At 38.2% G+C, this 16,213-nt stretch overlaps 1 protein-coding gene across 1 annotated transcript in view; it reads left to right on the top strand.

Moving 5' to 3' along the window:
* Positions 1 to 16,213, top strand: part of ZBTB20 (zinc finger and BTB domain containing 20) — a 590,333-nt gene that overhangs the window by 547,551 nt on the left and 26,569 nt on the right. Inside the window, exon 9 of the mRNA XM_089512479.1 lies at positions 15,540 to 15,727. Within this exon, the coding sequence (XP_089368605.1) occupies positions 15,540 to 15,727 (188 nt within the window). The remainder of the gene's footprint in view (positions 1 to 15,539; positions 15,728 to 16,213) is intronic.

Genomic DNA, 16,213 nt, shown 5'->3' with positions numbered 1-16,213 from the left:
CTCCAATTCATTGTTCCAATTCTTAATTCATTGCTAAACACTAAATGCCTCTGATATTTCCTCTTTTGTTTTTTGTTTGACTGTTGCTTTAATAAACTGTTCCATGTGCTACTGCCCAAATAAATTGTTAGATTCTCTTAATTCTAGTGTGAATTCACCATTAATTTTTTTAATTTATATTTATATTGCCTTTTTTCCTAGCTCTTGGGCTCAAGGTGGCTGACAAATTTAAAACAATTACAAATAAAGGACCACATCACTAAATCATAGAAAAAGTAAAATATAACTAAACAATCAATAAAATTAAAAGTAATTTTAACATGTCCATTTAAAAATATAGACAATATAGCACATTATTAAAAAGCCCTTTTCACAAGACGTTAGTTTACAACCAGAAAAATATGTTTATATCCTTCCAAAAGGTCACCATGGAGCAATCCTGGAAACAGTCACTGAGAAGGCATTTCTTCCATTTTCCTCCAGATATCCTTGTGAGAGTGGTGGGGCAGAGAGAAGGGCCTCCCCTCAAGATCTCAACACACTGAGCTGCATATGGGAGAATATGATCCTTCAAATAGCCTGAATTTTTAAGTGTCCCTGGAAACCGACTGGTAACCAGTGGAGACGTTATAACAAGGGAGTTGAGTGCTCCCTATAACTACCCTTAGGCAGTAGTCTGGCTGCAGTTCTTTCAACCAGCTAAAGTTTCCAAATATTCGTCAAGTGCATCTCCACATAATGTATGTCACAGTAATCTAAACCAGATGTGACTAAGACATATTTTGCCATAGCAAGATCTCACATAGGTAAGAATGGGCACAGTTGGCATGCAAAGCACATCTACTCCTGGCCACCTCAGAAAGCTGAGTAACCAGACTCAGAGCTGAATCCAAGCTATGAAATTGTGTCTTGAAGGAGAATGTAACCCCATCCAGCAGCGGTTGAACTCCTGTTTTGCCTTTTGGTTGACCAGGAGCACCTTTTTCTTATCTGAATTAAGTTTCAGTTTGTTCAGTCTTATCCACTCTATCTCTGATAGCCAGCACCAGTTTAGAATCAAAACAGCTCCTTTAAAGTTTGGTGAAACATACTAATACAGTTGGATGTTATCCACATATTTATGGCCTCAGAACTCAAAATTCCAGAGAACCTTCCCAGTAAGAAACATGTTTTGGGAAAAGAAAGTATATATTTGTTCAAAATAGACTGATTCCTGCTCAGAACTATCGAATTTTCTGAAGAAAATACAGGCAAGAAAACCACATGTGGTTTTCGTACACATTAATTCATGGTCAATGTGGTGTCATGATTTGAGCTTTGGACTAGGACTCTGGAGAACAGGGTTCAAATCCCCAATTGGCCATGGAAACACACTTGGTGACAAGTCGCATTCTCTCAGCCTCAGAGGAAGGCAAAAGGAACTCCACTCTGAACAAATTTTGCCAAGGAAATCCTGTAATATTCATCTTAGGGTCATCATAAATCGGAAACAACTTGAATGCACACGCTAACAATGATCTATGGCCCCAAATATTTTCAGAGTTTTGCTCTAAAATATTTTCCAACTAAACTACAATTTACTGTAATCCTCAAGTCATTATGTGTCTAAGTTTAGAAAATAAGAGGAAACCCACCCACCCCCCAAAGAAATCAGTTTACTATGACAGTTTATGGGATTATTCAAGTGCAACTAAAATGGCAGAAAATCACAACAGATTGTTTGCACCAGAAATATTACAAAGTGCTAACTACAGTGTTTGTTTAAATGATGATTAATAAATACAAAAATGTAGGAATTCATAAATATTTAACCTATGTACCTATTAATTGTTATGAAAGAAGTAGGAGATTTATTTATTACAGTTTGCTCACACAAACATCTGATATTCCTTCTTAAATACATACAGAAAGTAAAAAAACTTTGCATTGGCCTTTGGTGATGGGCCATTTAAGGATTCTTGTGTAATTATAATTGGCCTCCCCCTAGAACCATAATATAAATCAGGCATTCCTAAGTATTTAACCTAGAACCCTGCTAAAACACTTTTTAAAGTACTGTATAGCAAGTCTGACTTTTTCTTGAAAAACTATAAGGAGAAAAAAATTCCTTGCCTTCTTTAGAGCATTGATTCCTGTAATGTATATTGCTCCTATGACTTAGGAAGCTCCCCAATATTAAAACGTAATTATACCCAAAGTGTGCACAGATAATATTACTCCCACCGTTTTGTGTTTGCTGTATTAACTTGTCTAATCCAGGAACACACATTATCTTTATAAACTGGGGCCAAGGGTGAGGCATTATATGGAAAATCTGTAGGCAATAAATTTTTAAAAGCATGCCACTGGATCACCTACGTGCTAGAAATTTAGGATTATTTGTTCATAAAACAAAAAAGGCAGAATTTGAAGGTGAAAAACAAGTTTCACTGTACAGAGCTTAAACCTAGAGTTGTTGTTTTATAATTTTAAAAAAATCCAACAACTACCATCTAAATACCTCTGCTGCTGTATATTTATAGCAAAGATAGGTTTAGAATGAATCCACTACAGCTAGCAGTTGGCTCATAGCTGATGCACCAGTGAGTAAAAGATGTTATTCTTTAATAATTTTGTTTTTGACAACTAATTTTACCATTTTAATTCTGACTGCAAGAAAATTTTGAAAGCTTGGTATTTTGTGCGTTCAACTCCAAGAAAGTCTATGGCCTCAGTTCTGCCTCACCTCAGCATAATGTAAAGATGCACATACAGACTTTATGCTACACTGACCAAGATACCTCCCTCCTGACTTATTTACAGACTTGAAGCTACCTCACACAAGCATTCCATGCTTCGGCATAAGCAAGAAGGATCAGAGAAGGCCTGGCTAAGCCACTCTCCATAGCTGGATGACATCAACAATGCCATCAGCACTGAAATCTGTAGAGGTCCTCCTGAGCTCTCACCACTCCTGTAATTACTGTGCATCCAGTTTGGGTGCATTGCACATCCAGAGTGGATTGCCTGATGCTTCTCTAATACTGCCTGCTCACGTTAAAGCACAGAATGTCAGTATGAGATAACTCTAGGGCTTTGAAGTTGGTCAGGAGGGAAGCTTTCAGTGCTGTGTACAGAAGTTGAAGAAACCGACTTCCACAGCACCTGAAAAAAAGACTTCTGCACCCATAAGGGATATTTATGCCTGAAACTGTCTTCCCCTGAATACTGGTCACTGACAGAAGAATCACCACTGAAGATTCTTAAGATCAGTTTCAGCACCATGTTCAGTCTCATCCCAGTTTACAGCAATCCATGCCTTTTCGTCAAGGCCTTCACCCTTACTTGGGAAAAGAGTTTGGAATGGAGTTGCCCATCCCCACCACCACCCCCATCCCTGAAAACAATGGCCTGGAACAGACGGGCCTTTGAGGCGCCCTCGTCACGTGCGATGCCTGGTGGGCGGAGCGCCCACACACCCAGCAGCCCTCATACGTGATGAGGGTGCTGCAGCTGCGACACGCCCACCAGACGTGGCACCTAATGGTGACATCGCAGCTGTGCCACCTCCAAACGGGGTGGCACAGCTGCAATGTCATCGCGATGTCTCTCGCGCTTTGCGGCATCGCAGCAACACCACAAAGAGGAGCCACTTCCAGGCACTCCTTTTTTGCTCTGCAGGAGCGCCACACAATATGGTTGCTGCGGCGCTCCTGCAGAGCAAAGAGAGGCGCCAGGGAGGCGCCTCTTTCTGGCAGTTTGTACCCCTCCAATGAAAACCTATCCAGCAGGCAAGGGAAAAGATGGTGATGTTCTTCAGAAAAAGAAGAAAGAGAAGCAGTAAAAGACAGGGGATAGACCCATCTCCAAGCTTTGACTTCCTGAGATAACACTGGTACCATCAGATACAGCTGTCCCTTCAACATCAAGATAAACTTTCATCTGTTGAAAGTAATGCCAAGATGCATTAATCAATAGTGATTTACCTTCTTGGGTAAGTGGACTGGCAGATTTCCTCAGATGAGACAGAACAGACAGTCACAAGTGGTCATTCTTACAAGTAGTATTCTGAGCACTACAAATTTGATGTGGAAGACCACAGTTAGATTTCTTTCCTTCCAACCACAAACAGCCATGTTTATATATTTCAGCAAAGTGGGAATAGGAGTTCACTCACTGGAAGATGTTTTTCTGAATGCACAGACAAGCCCTCTCCTCTGCATATTTCTTCCTATTCACCTAATAGTGAGAGTAACAGCCAAGACCAAAGACAATGCATCATAGTGCATTATCATCATTCTTTGATAGGCATAACAATCTTAATTCTCAGGTTGTTCAACCATCATTTTCTTTACCTCCCAGTAATTCCAGATCCTTTCAGGTAAATGGAAAGGTTCAACACATGGATCTTTTCACCCTCAAGTTGACAGCATGTGGGATTGTTCCTTGTTGAATGCAGTATAGTTAGAGCCTTCAATAGGCCCTCAACCATCAAGTCATTATTCTGAATGAAGTAAATTTTCATACTTGAATGGTACCTGTCACAAGTGTGTGCACAGTATACTATAGTAAACGCTCCCTTCTACCTTTGAAAAACTGATTTATCATTCTTTTCCTGAAATACCTATATATCAACATAATCTTCCCATAAGAGTACTTTCATTATCCTTTTATTCACTGATCCACTGAGAGGTTTTCAAAAGCTCTAAACAGATTTTATCCCTTGTGCCACATAGGGTACCCTCATATTTGCTCTCCATTGTCCTTTCACAGTTGATAAAATCTTTTTTGTACCTATAGCATCAGTAGACATTTGTCTTCTTTTGTTTAATACTATTGTGATGATTACTTCTGCAAAGAGAGTTAGTGGCTTTCAGAGTACTTGCTTAACTTGATATTCCCCATTTTAGTATAGTGAATTACACTGTGGGTTATGGAGACATTAAACTAGCCTACAACTTGGCTCATTTACATGTTTCTATTGGAGGTAGAGCAACTCCACAAGAGATGCAACTACTACAGCAGCTTTCCAGAAGGAAATTCCTTTGCCTTTATTATGTAGGACAGCAGTTTGCTCTAAACCTTCAAACGTTAGTTTCACACTACCGACTTGATATGCAATCTCATGCTGATTCTTCATTTGTTTATATTGTTTTAAATTTAATAAATAAATAAGTTAATTCTCTTACTTACACTGGTCAAAGGAATAGTAGCATTTTAAAAACCAATAAAAATAATAGTTCTGAATTAACATAAAAGTAAAACTGTTCATACCTGCCTTGCTTTCAATCCTCCCAACCCTGAGAGCAGTAGCAGCCATGTCTTACATTGATTTGCCTAGAAATAAAGCCAACACTGTACAGCATATTGTATCAAATGTTCTCCTCTGCCCCTCTGAGGTATCCTCATCCTACCCTGATCCTCACAATATAAAAACTGACTAAACATATTACCTGTCCTCCTAACTACTGCTTATTCCGTTCCCCAGATCTTCTTCAACATGAACTTGAAGAGAAACCAAAATATCAATTACATAGTCACACATTTACTTCTTCTTGTTACAACTCTGCCCAAACAGCATACAAAGTACATGAGGCTTAATCCACAATCTGACTTGCATCCATTTAGTTGATGTGCAGGTTGGTATTCTCTTCCTGCCTCTGCATCAACCAGAGCCCCCCACAGACTTTCTGCAACCCTTCCCCATATCCATTCCATGTCTGGTGAGACAAGTGGAAAATTAGAGAAGCATCTGGTTATAACCCTGCAGCTTGACACAACATGATTACATCATCAGTTGAGAACTCTAACGGATCTCAGTATAGGATGTAATCATTTTAGATCTAGCTATAGGGAGACAGCCAGGTGCTTCTGAATCCCCATCACTCTCTAAGGGCAGAGTGGGCATTGACAGAATGTGGTTGAAATGTGGTGTTCCTGACCACTTAGGAAACACTGACAGGAAGAAAAACAGCACTTGAGAAGTCCCTACAACTTGCAAGAGAGGGGAGGAGCAGCCTTGGACACACCAAAGAGAATTAGCAGAGATGAGAAGGAATTGAGGAACTGGAGTAAGCAGGTGGAGAGAGAAAAAAGTCAAGAAAGAAGGCAAGCATTGGAGCCAAGTGAATCAGGGAGCAAGTTGCACAAAAGCCAACTGAGGAAAACCTGAAGCACAAACAAACTTGGTGAGAATGATTTAGAAAAGTTAAGGTGCAAAGAATTCTGTGCTCAGCTGGTCATGAAACATCAAGCAAAAGCAAAGGCTGTTCCCCCAGAAGAATCCACCAAAAAATCACAGCTCAGGCCTCTTAACCTCACTTCTCCTGTATGAGTCTGCAGAATGGTAGAGAAGTCATAGAAGGTGGATTTCATGGCAAATTGCCCTATGAGGACAAAAGGCCAAAATCCAATTGCGTTACAATAACAGACAAAACAAATAAACAAACAGCTTCATTTATATAGCACTTCATACTGAACTAGCACTGTCTTAGCAGTTTACAACTGTAAGCTAATTGCCACCAACAATCTGGGTACTCATTTTAGCGACCTCGGAAGGATGCAAGCCTGAGTCAAGCTTGAGCCCTTTTGCTGGTATTGAACTCGCAACCTTATGATTTGTCAGTGAGTAGCTGCAGTACAGGCATTTAACCACTGCATCACCCAGACGTGGTTGTCAAGAGGGCTTATCATACTCAACCCCCCCCCCCCCCCGACACAATGACAGAAGCAATGGTACAAAAGAAGCAATGGTATTGCAATTTGCTTTACATTTTGTTGCACAGTTTAGATGACACGATACAACAATTGCCCCCAACCTCTTGGCAACCTTGACCACCCTGATCGCATGGCATATACAGGCAATTCCCAAGAATTCCTAAGGGATTAAACACTACCAGAAGGAAAAACAATACTTTTTCCTCAACATTACTCATTTCCATCCCTACCACTCTCATTTGGCATGGAATAGCGATGGGTCAGACAACAGCAACTATATCATAGGTTTGGGTAAATGGCCAGCTGTAGTGTATGTAGCTCTACATGTGGAACTAGTATACTATTCTGGACCATACAGGATTGCAGCCAAAAAATCCCAGTGCTCAAGGACAGAAAATGACAACTAGCTTATCTCTATAACCATGTGTAAGTTCTCCAAGCCAAAAGGGTAAACTAAGGAATTACTCATTAAAACAGTTTTACTTTTGTCTACCCCTGAACTTCACAATGAAACAAAACAAAACAAAAGTATCTTCTTTCTTCCAGAGTGGGGCTGTAGTAGAAGCATTCTTTCAAACAATAATGCAAAAATAAACGTAAAGCCTCGGGGTCCAGCTATACAACTGAGCCAGGCACTAGCACACAAGGTCTTTGGACTAAGGGAGGGGTCCTTCATGACTAACCAAATCCTTGATTTGTCAGTTATTCCATAAGAATCCACTGACCAGGCCTGTCTTTTATGTTCTCTGTTGCTCCTCCATTCCTGTAGCTTTTTGAGATACTCGTGTACCTTAAGGATGGAAAGAATATTCAAAAAATATTTCAAAAATTGCTGCAGAGTCTGTTTTTCTGTCAAGAAACCCTGCCCAGAAGAATCTACTAACAATCTTCACAATTCTGTGCAAAATTCACACATGGCTGTTTTGTACAGAAGACTGCATTTTATGGACAGGAAACAGCATTTTCAGCAGACATGCTGTTTTGTACAAATACTTTTTCACAGAAATATTGTTTCCTGCACAGAAAAAGCTATAATGGGGGACTTACTCTGCACAAAATTTGCACATAGTTGTTCTGCAGAGAAAAGTACATTTTCTTTTGCTGTGGAGGAAATGCAGCAATAGTATTTCTATGATGTGTCCTGCACAGAAAGTGATGTTTTCTGTGCAAAACAACAACAAGCAAATTGTGCACATGATAAGCTTCAAATTGCAAATAGGAATCAAAAATTGTGTGGTTTTTAAAGACTTTCTTATAGCAAGAACAGAATTTCTAAAATTATTTATTGCTTCCTTTGAGGAAAAAAATTAGTGGCATTTCATTGTCACTGTACTTTGAAGAGAGAAAAATCTGTATTGGTTGTGGCTCTTTTGTAGACTTTATCCTAGATTTTGTACACTTTCTTCCACTTTAGCAAATCTAATTAAGTTAGCTCCAGTCTACCAGATTTGTTAATGTTAGTGATCGTTATGCTTCCACAGCCTTTTTAGGTTAATATTGTTATTTTGTTTTATATTTCTATCCTACTTTACTCCGTTTCAGTTTTAAAATAACAATTGCAAGATTGAAGGTTCAGAAGTAATTTTGGCATGAGAAATCTTGGTGTTTGGCTGATTTTCCTTGTGGCTGTGTGGATGCTAGATTTTCTTTTGATATTGTCAAACAACATATTTATTTACCTGATCCATCTACCCCAGTCTGTTTCCTTTTCTTTTACTGTGAATTTTTAAGAAAGTAAAAGACATTCTTTTATATATCTTTTATTCTGCCAATTTGTTTCACTTGAGCTTTCATTTTCTGGCTAAGCAGATGCTTCATTGGGCTGTATAATTTTAACACTTATGGCAGATTTTTTTAAAAAAATATTTTTTAAGGGAGCTTACCCAAATAACCTCTGGCTTGATGACCAGGAGGAAGATTCTAATGGAGGATTCTAATATCTGCTTGTAATACAGCCTCCAGCCAGAAAGCCCTCTGCTGCTCTCTGTCGGCTCTCCATATAATTGGCAGCCACCAGGGTTTTACAAGAACTTTCACATGCTGTACTCTCTGAAACATACCAGGATTATATAATTCCTTTATATAACCAGAGACAATGTTCTTGATTAATTACAAAGTGGCTTTGCATTCTATTGTACGATAAGGTGCTTTCCTGCTTAGTTCTTTATTTCTTTATTCTTTTAATATGCTAATTGCTTTTTCCAAGTTTTTTTGGGGTGTGGGCAATGGTAAGGGGGAATTGGAAGAAATGGGATAGTTTCCCTCTGATAAATGGTTTTCTTGTAATCAGCCTCTTTTTATTCTGACTGCAACATTCTTTCCTTGCAAGATTTTGCTTTTGGAGATTTCTGTTCCAGAGTCTCCCATGTTTTGATTTAACATAATTAAATAATCTCATGCATGATCTATCTTAGGTTATATGGATAACCCAATGGCCTGTTACAGACTGCCAAAATAAAGCTGCTTCGGGTCTCTTTGGAGGTATACTGTTTAAATGATGCATGCATCCTAAGAATCCGGAAGCTGCACCAAAGCTGCACTCCAGTGCTTAGGAATGGAGTGTGGCTTTGGCGCGATCTCCGGACTCTTAGGACCCATGCATCATTTAAACAGCATACCTCCAAAGAGACCCGAAGCAGCTTTATTTTGGCAGTCTGTAACAGGCCAAAGATCCATTAACCTGGAACAAATCATGTTTTCACAAAACACAACCACTTTTCTACCACTTTTTCACTATCCAGCCACAGATTTATCTATTTATTAAAAGTGCTTTAGGAGTCATTCCTAGCATTTTCCCCCTTCCTCCTCAAGAGGTGTGATTAAACTATTCTGTGTCAGCTACTCTGCATTGGAAGCTGTATTTTTCCTGGGCTGATTTATTTAAGATTCTCGTCTCCAGTGTTTTTCTTTTCCTATTTTCTCTTCCTTTGGAAAATCTCAGTCATTAAATTGAATATTGTTATTGTATGTCATTCTAACCCAAATCAATATTCTCCTTTAAATCTCTTCACTGCTTGCTCTTCTTCATGAAACATAAACTCGTAGTTTTCACTGAAATATTTAGCTTATAAATCCATGCTTTCCATAGCCTTGCATTGTATTTCTCATCCTACTTTAGTGTTCCTGTCCTTTAAAAATACTTCTCCTCCTCATTCCTTCTCTTTAAAAGTTCTTTGGCTGTTCCCAGACATCAGCCCAACTTGGAAGACCTGTTCTCTCCTGCTTCACAGTTACAGGGATGGAGATTTTTGCATTAACACTAGAAATATTTTTAAATGATATGATCTGTTTCGCAGTGAAATATTATGGGAAGTTGGTGGTTTTCCCTGTTGTTAGAGGTTGTTAAGTAGAGGGTAGGTGGCTACTTGTCAGAGATACTATAAGCAGCAGGGATTCTGCCCCAAGAAGGATTGGACTAGAAAATTGGTGTAAATTTTCCGGATGTACATACGAGTCTTTCTTAAAAAGTTGTCACAGGCATTATTCTTTGCCAGAATTGTTTACAAACCGAAGTAGCTTTAAGGTGGAAAGCATTTCTCAAGGTAAAATTGACTTAGTGCAAGGAATACAAAATCATTAATACTTTGATGTTGAAGGCTTTCATGACCAGCATCCATAGTTTTTTGTGGGTTTTTCGGGCTATGTGAGCACTAATCAAGCAGACACTAATCCTCTTTTGCAGACCCTCCCACCCTGAGACCTGCCATTAGCAACAGAACAATCACTCAGGGTCACACTCTGTGTGTGTGTGTAAAAGCATTCTCTGAAGATGCCAACCACAGATGCTGGTGAAACATCAGAAATAAACTCTTCTAGAACGTGGCCACATCGCCCGAAAAACCCACAAAAAAACCATTAATAATTTGTTGTACAAAATTCTGGCAATTTTATTCTTGCTAAGGAACCCATTCTTGGAAATTTTCTTGCACTTAAATTGCAGCGGTGAACTACTGGGAAAACTCTGAATAAATTGATCTTTTTCATAAATCAGATGAGAAAATGTTAATTTTTTTAAGGTCAGTATAGATTTCTTAGAAATCCATTAACAGCTGTGGGGCTGCTTGCCTTTGACTTACAACTCACATGTGTGCATGCCCACAAACACATTTTTTAAAACAAAAAATTAATTGCAGGTCAGTTACATTTTATTTGCAGCTTTTGCCTGACACAGTATTTTCTGTGCTATAAGGAAAGGTTGTTTCCAATAAAAATCAGCACTAGATGTAACTTGTGCTTCATTTTTTTAGAGACACACACAAGCCTATGGAACTCACCCCTGACAAAGAACTGAAATAGTGACATTCACCTGTTGTGTTCCATATATTTATTTTGGGAATGTTTGTAAAAACTTCTTCTCAGAATATATTGATAATTAATTACTGCCTTGTCTAACATAGATACAAAGAATGTGTATTGCTAATAGATTATGACAACCATCCTTTACCCTAACTAAGGTATCATAGGAACTGTTATTGACAGGAATAGGTGACCACAGCTGGCTTTTTCAGAAGTTGATGTAAATCAGAGATGAGGACTGTATGGACTGTAGGCTGCATGTGGCCCAAAGGCTACAGACCCTACCTGCCTGAAAAAAAGAGAGTCCCCATGCTTTACTGTTTTGTAGCTTACGTGGGATTTTTTAAACTCCAAAGAGGTGTTTATTCAACCAAGGAATTAAAATCAGAAGTTGATTTCTTGTTTACTTTCTGACTGAACAAGTGGTTTCTTATCCACCTAAAACAGGCCATGGAGTCCCCCATATCAGCAGACTTTTCTACCATGGCCCATAACAGACTCAGGAGAGACTTTTAGTTCTTAAAAACAGGAGGGGGGATTCAGTTGGGGATTGTAACCCTGCCAAGTTTCCATTGAAGACCAATGCAGCTGACCCTTGGCAGCTGTCCACTGGTGAAGTAGATCTACTTTAGAGCCAATGGAAATCAAAAACCAATTCTGCCATAACTGGAAACCATGCTGTCTCATTACACAAATAAATCTGCATATCCTCGTGCTCTTGTGTGGTTGCAGGAAGGAAATGGGAAGCTTTTGTGCCCTCTCAAATAAAACAGTTTGACACTATATCTGAACGTGTATAACTGAGTAAGCCCATATAACCTTTGTTTCAGATCCTAAATTGTTCAAGAACTAGACTAGAGTGTAATCAAAATACAGTTTAAATAAGCTGAACCGAGTGCAGACAAAACAGGAAAGTGTCCATTATCAAAAGCTAAAGGTTCTGTTCTCATCCATAATGAGAGCAGAGAGGAGAGAGGAGTACAGGTTCACGGCAGGGAAACTCATTTGACATTGGTTAATGAAACAATGATTAAATTGTTTTTTAGTAAGAGAATCTGTACTGGATTGTTTTCTTCAAAATTGTGCTACTGCAAACTCCAATTATTTCAACATTACCTAATTGTTAATGTAGTATTATCCTGCTGTTAATTGCTCTGATATAAAGAAACCTTTTTTTAAAAAAAATACATTTTAAAGCCATATCCCTACTTATTTGTATTCCATATCCAGTAACATGGCCATGGAGTATCTGGAACAACTTTTTATTAAATATATGGTTTTAAATTGTGCCCATGGAGGTAAGAAGCTGGTGTGAATGATTTTTTTAATGAATTGTAATGAAAATAACATGTTTGCCTTAAAAATTAAGTTACATCAGTGCATGCCACTGAAGAACACAATTAATTGTTTTTTATTTTTTTATTTTTTTGCTTTATCAGAACTTTTTTCATATCAGTTATCAAAGGTAGCATTTACTATATGGATTGCTATGAACCCTACTGATACTTTCTGATATTTGCTCCTTACATAAGAATGCCTAGTGTGTGCAGTAAGAAGGGGCAGCCTTAGCTATTTTGCCATCCTGGTCAGAGGACTAGACTCAGTTCATGCACTACAGTGTAATATAAATTACTTTTTAAACATTTCTCTGTCAGCAGGTTGCAGTGGTTATGCAAGCTGCGATATTGGATATCAACAAGAATATTGCTCCTATACTATTCATAACTTTAGCAGGTATAACTTGTACAAGAGTAAAATAACTGAACCTGATGATACTTTAGCTGCTACACAGTTATTAGAGATTAAGAAATTTAGCCTCTTCTGCATCTTGGCAGCTTCATATATCTTGTGCCCTCTAGATCCATACTTATTCTTGGCTTTGGTTTAACCTTTGGTGACCCCTTTCATATCCAATTTGGCTAGTTCCATAGAAAAGAATTGATTATTTTTTCTAAAATAGGATTGGATTCTGAAATAAGAGGAGACACTTCCTGAAACATGGAAGAAATAAATATGGGTTTTAGATGCTGGATAGAACAATATATATTTTTCATCAGATCTGTTCAATTAGCATAGTTGTTTTGTTAGAATGACTTACAGCAGGGGTACCATTTTCCTGGCAGAAACAGGACAAATAGGCAAATAGCATCTGTTTCAACATATCTATTTTTTAAAAAAAGTTTAAAAGAAACAGTTAAGTTCAGAGCTTAGTAAAGTTACATGTTAACTACCACTCCCAAAATTACATAGCCAGCATGAGCATGACCACTGGCCAATCTCTAATTCCCCCAAGCTCTCATTAGACTTCAGGGATCAGCTAGACTTCAATGTGAAAGACAATCTCTTTGTGCTGAGCATATGCTTACCTTAGGGGTGGAACGAATATTCAAAAACATGGAAAGAAAAATAACAAAAACAGTGGCTTCTCGAGTGTCCAGAGTTCCAGCAAGGAGAAGCATTGTTTTCAAACCCTTTTGCCATTTTTTCCAGCCCTCAAATAAATTTCAGGGTTACTCCCCCACAACCAAACTCATCCTTTTCCTGTCTCCCACTCCAAAGCTATGGTATCCCCAATCCTCTCTTAGCTCCCCCCCACCCGCCACAATCTGAGACTTTCTCCTCACTGCAGAGGTTTTTAAGAGTCTTGGCAATGGAAGGATTCCTGCCTGATACCATGGAAAATGACTGCCAGTCAGTACAAAAAAATGCTGAGCTAGATAAGCTATTGGTCTGGTATAAGCTAACATGCAGTGAGCCACGTATGCTCTTAAACAGTGAAGTAACTTCAGCAAGTCTTTAAACAGATCAAGAAGCTTTACCTTTTTCCTTATTGTTGATAGTTTAGTACTACATCTCTGTTTTTGTCTAATTGGAAGTGTAAATTTTTCCTAAACTACAAGAATTTTTGTTGACCTAATTCTTAATTGTTGGTACAGGCTGAGTATCCCTTATATAAATTCCAAAATCTGAATTACTCCAAAATCATCCACATGTGTGGCTCAGATAGTGATACTTTTGTTACGTGATGATTCAGCGTACACAACTTTGTTTCATGCGTAAAATTATTTAAAATAAATAATGTATAAGATTACCTTGGACCTTATGTATAAGGTTATATGAAACATGAATGAATGTTCTCTTTAGACTCATGTCCCATTTCCAAGATATCTCATTGTGTATGTGCAAATGTTCACAAATCTGAAAAAATCAGAAACCTGAAACACTTTTCTGGTCCCAAGCATTTCAGATAAGGGAGACTCAACCTGTATAATTCGTATTTAGCAATGCTTGATGAGAAGCATGAAAACAGTACAGTATGTATGACTGACAGTACATCACACATATTGATACACTTATTTAAATCTACATCTGCATTGAATCATGTTCTGTATAAATAACCACCACCTTATTCAAATCAAGTACAGTGGGTCCTTGTTATACGCTGGGGTTTGGTTCCAAGATCTCCGTGTATAACAAAATCTGTGTATGCTCAAGTCCCATTAAATATAATGACAGAGCAAAATGGTGTCACTTGTAAAAAATGGAAAATCAAGGTTTGATATTTGAAATTTATACTTTTTTTGGAACATTTTCAAACCGTGGATACTCGAATCCGTGTATAAAAAATTAGTCTATAAGAAGAGCCAACTGTATATGATGAAGTGGATAGAAATTTAGATATGGATTATGGAGACCAGATTTCAAACCCCATGATGCTTATTGAGTGGCTTTGTTATCTTTCAAAACAAAGAAAAAGCCTGTTTGTATGTAAAACTACATAATACAGTTGTTATCTATATTGTTGTTAGCTGTCATCGAGTTGACTGTAACTCATGGTGTCCCAGTGGATGAGACATCTCCAAGATCCCCTATTTTCTATCTCTCTGCTTAGGTCCTGTAGGCTCAGGCTCATGGTCTTCCTGATTGAGTCCAGCAATCTGGATGCAATCTGCCTTTCTTTCTGCTGTCTTCTACTTTTCCTAGCATCATTGTCTTTTCTAATGAGTCTTTCCTTCTCTCCCTGGCTTCCAGGGAGAGTTCAGGCTTCATCTGTTTTAGGACTGATTTGTTTGTCTTTTTGGCCATCCACAGTATCCTCAACGCTCTTCTCCAGCACCATATCTCACATGAGTTTATTTTCTTTCGGTCTGCTTTCTTTACAATATTACAAGGTGAAAATTTCATTTTTAGATCTTTTCATCTGTGCAACTATAAATATTTTCTTTTTAAAAAAATAATTTGTTTTCTTTTTGTTGCAGACTTTCTGACATGCCTTATTTAATTGCCTAATGTAACAAAGCAGGTTTTACCTTCTGTGAAATCACCAGAAACAGCATAACAAGTTTTGGCCTTCCATATGTTTTTACATGATCCCTCGACCATTGCATCAGTGTAGATACAAGGAATGGCATGGTTCCAAATAAAAAGCATGCAAAAGATGGTTTCTCCCTTTTAAGTTAATTTTTTTTCCTTTTTAGTAAGTTGTAAAAATGTTCTTTCCTGCATATGCAACCAATTCCTTCAAGGGTTTCTTTGTTCATTTTCAGGAAGAAACCCAAGATAGTTGAAAAACAGAAGGAGTCTGAGGAGAATGAGATTACGCAGACGGGTGCATACAGCTCCAAGTTGGGCCTTCCCTGCCTGAACTTTGAAACTGACCCATCTCTGAGCCTGGTTCTCATCCATTCATCACATTCACCAACAAACCTGCACGCACACACAGGGTCACTTGATTGTGAGTATAGAAGTGCAGTTGGCAATACCTGAGGCGGGGGTGGGGTAATCTGTTGAAACATGTTCTTCTCAATTTCCCACTTCAATCCATACGGTCAAATACACACATCCATCTACTTTATCTAATCACTGGATATGATAAAATCACTGGGTATTATTATTTTTTTCAGAACATAAGAAGTATTCTTTCATACATACCTTAATAGGAAATAACATTTTATTAATGCCTCTGCATCCAGCATAGACTGTGCATTTTATAGCTATACAGTCGACCTGTTTCTGAAGATTCAGAAATATATTGAATAGTAAAAATGGTGACTTAGTGATTAAGGTGCCAATTCTGATGAATAGAAGATCAGAAGGTTGGCAGTTCAAGGCCTGAGTGCTGCATGATGGGATGAGCTCCTGTCACTAGTCCCAGCTTCTGCCATCCTAGCAATTCAAAAGCATGCAGATACAAGTGGATAAACAGATACTACTTCAGTGG

The sequence above is a fragment of the Sceloporus occidentalis genome, unplaced genomic scaffold (genome assembly GCF_023333645.1).
Source record: "Sceloporus occidentalis isolate IW3139 unplaced genomic scaffold, rSceOcc1.0.p SCAF_2, whole genome shotgun sequence".
Taxonomy (NCBI): domain Eukaryota; kingdom Metazoa; phylum Chordata; class Lepidosauria; order Squamata; family Phrynosomatidae; genus Sceloporus; species Sceloporus occidentalis.
The sequence above is the reverse complement of the archived record's forward strand: the minus strand, read 5'-3'. Positions and strand labels throughout refer to the sequence as shown.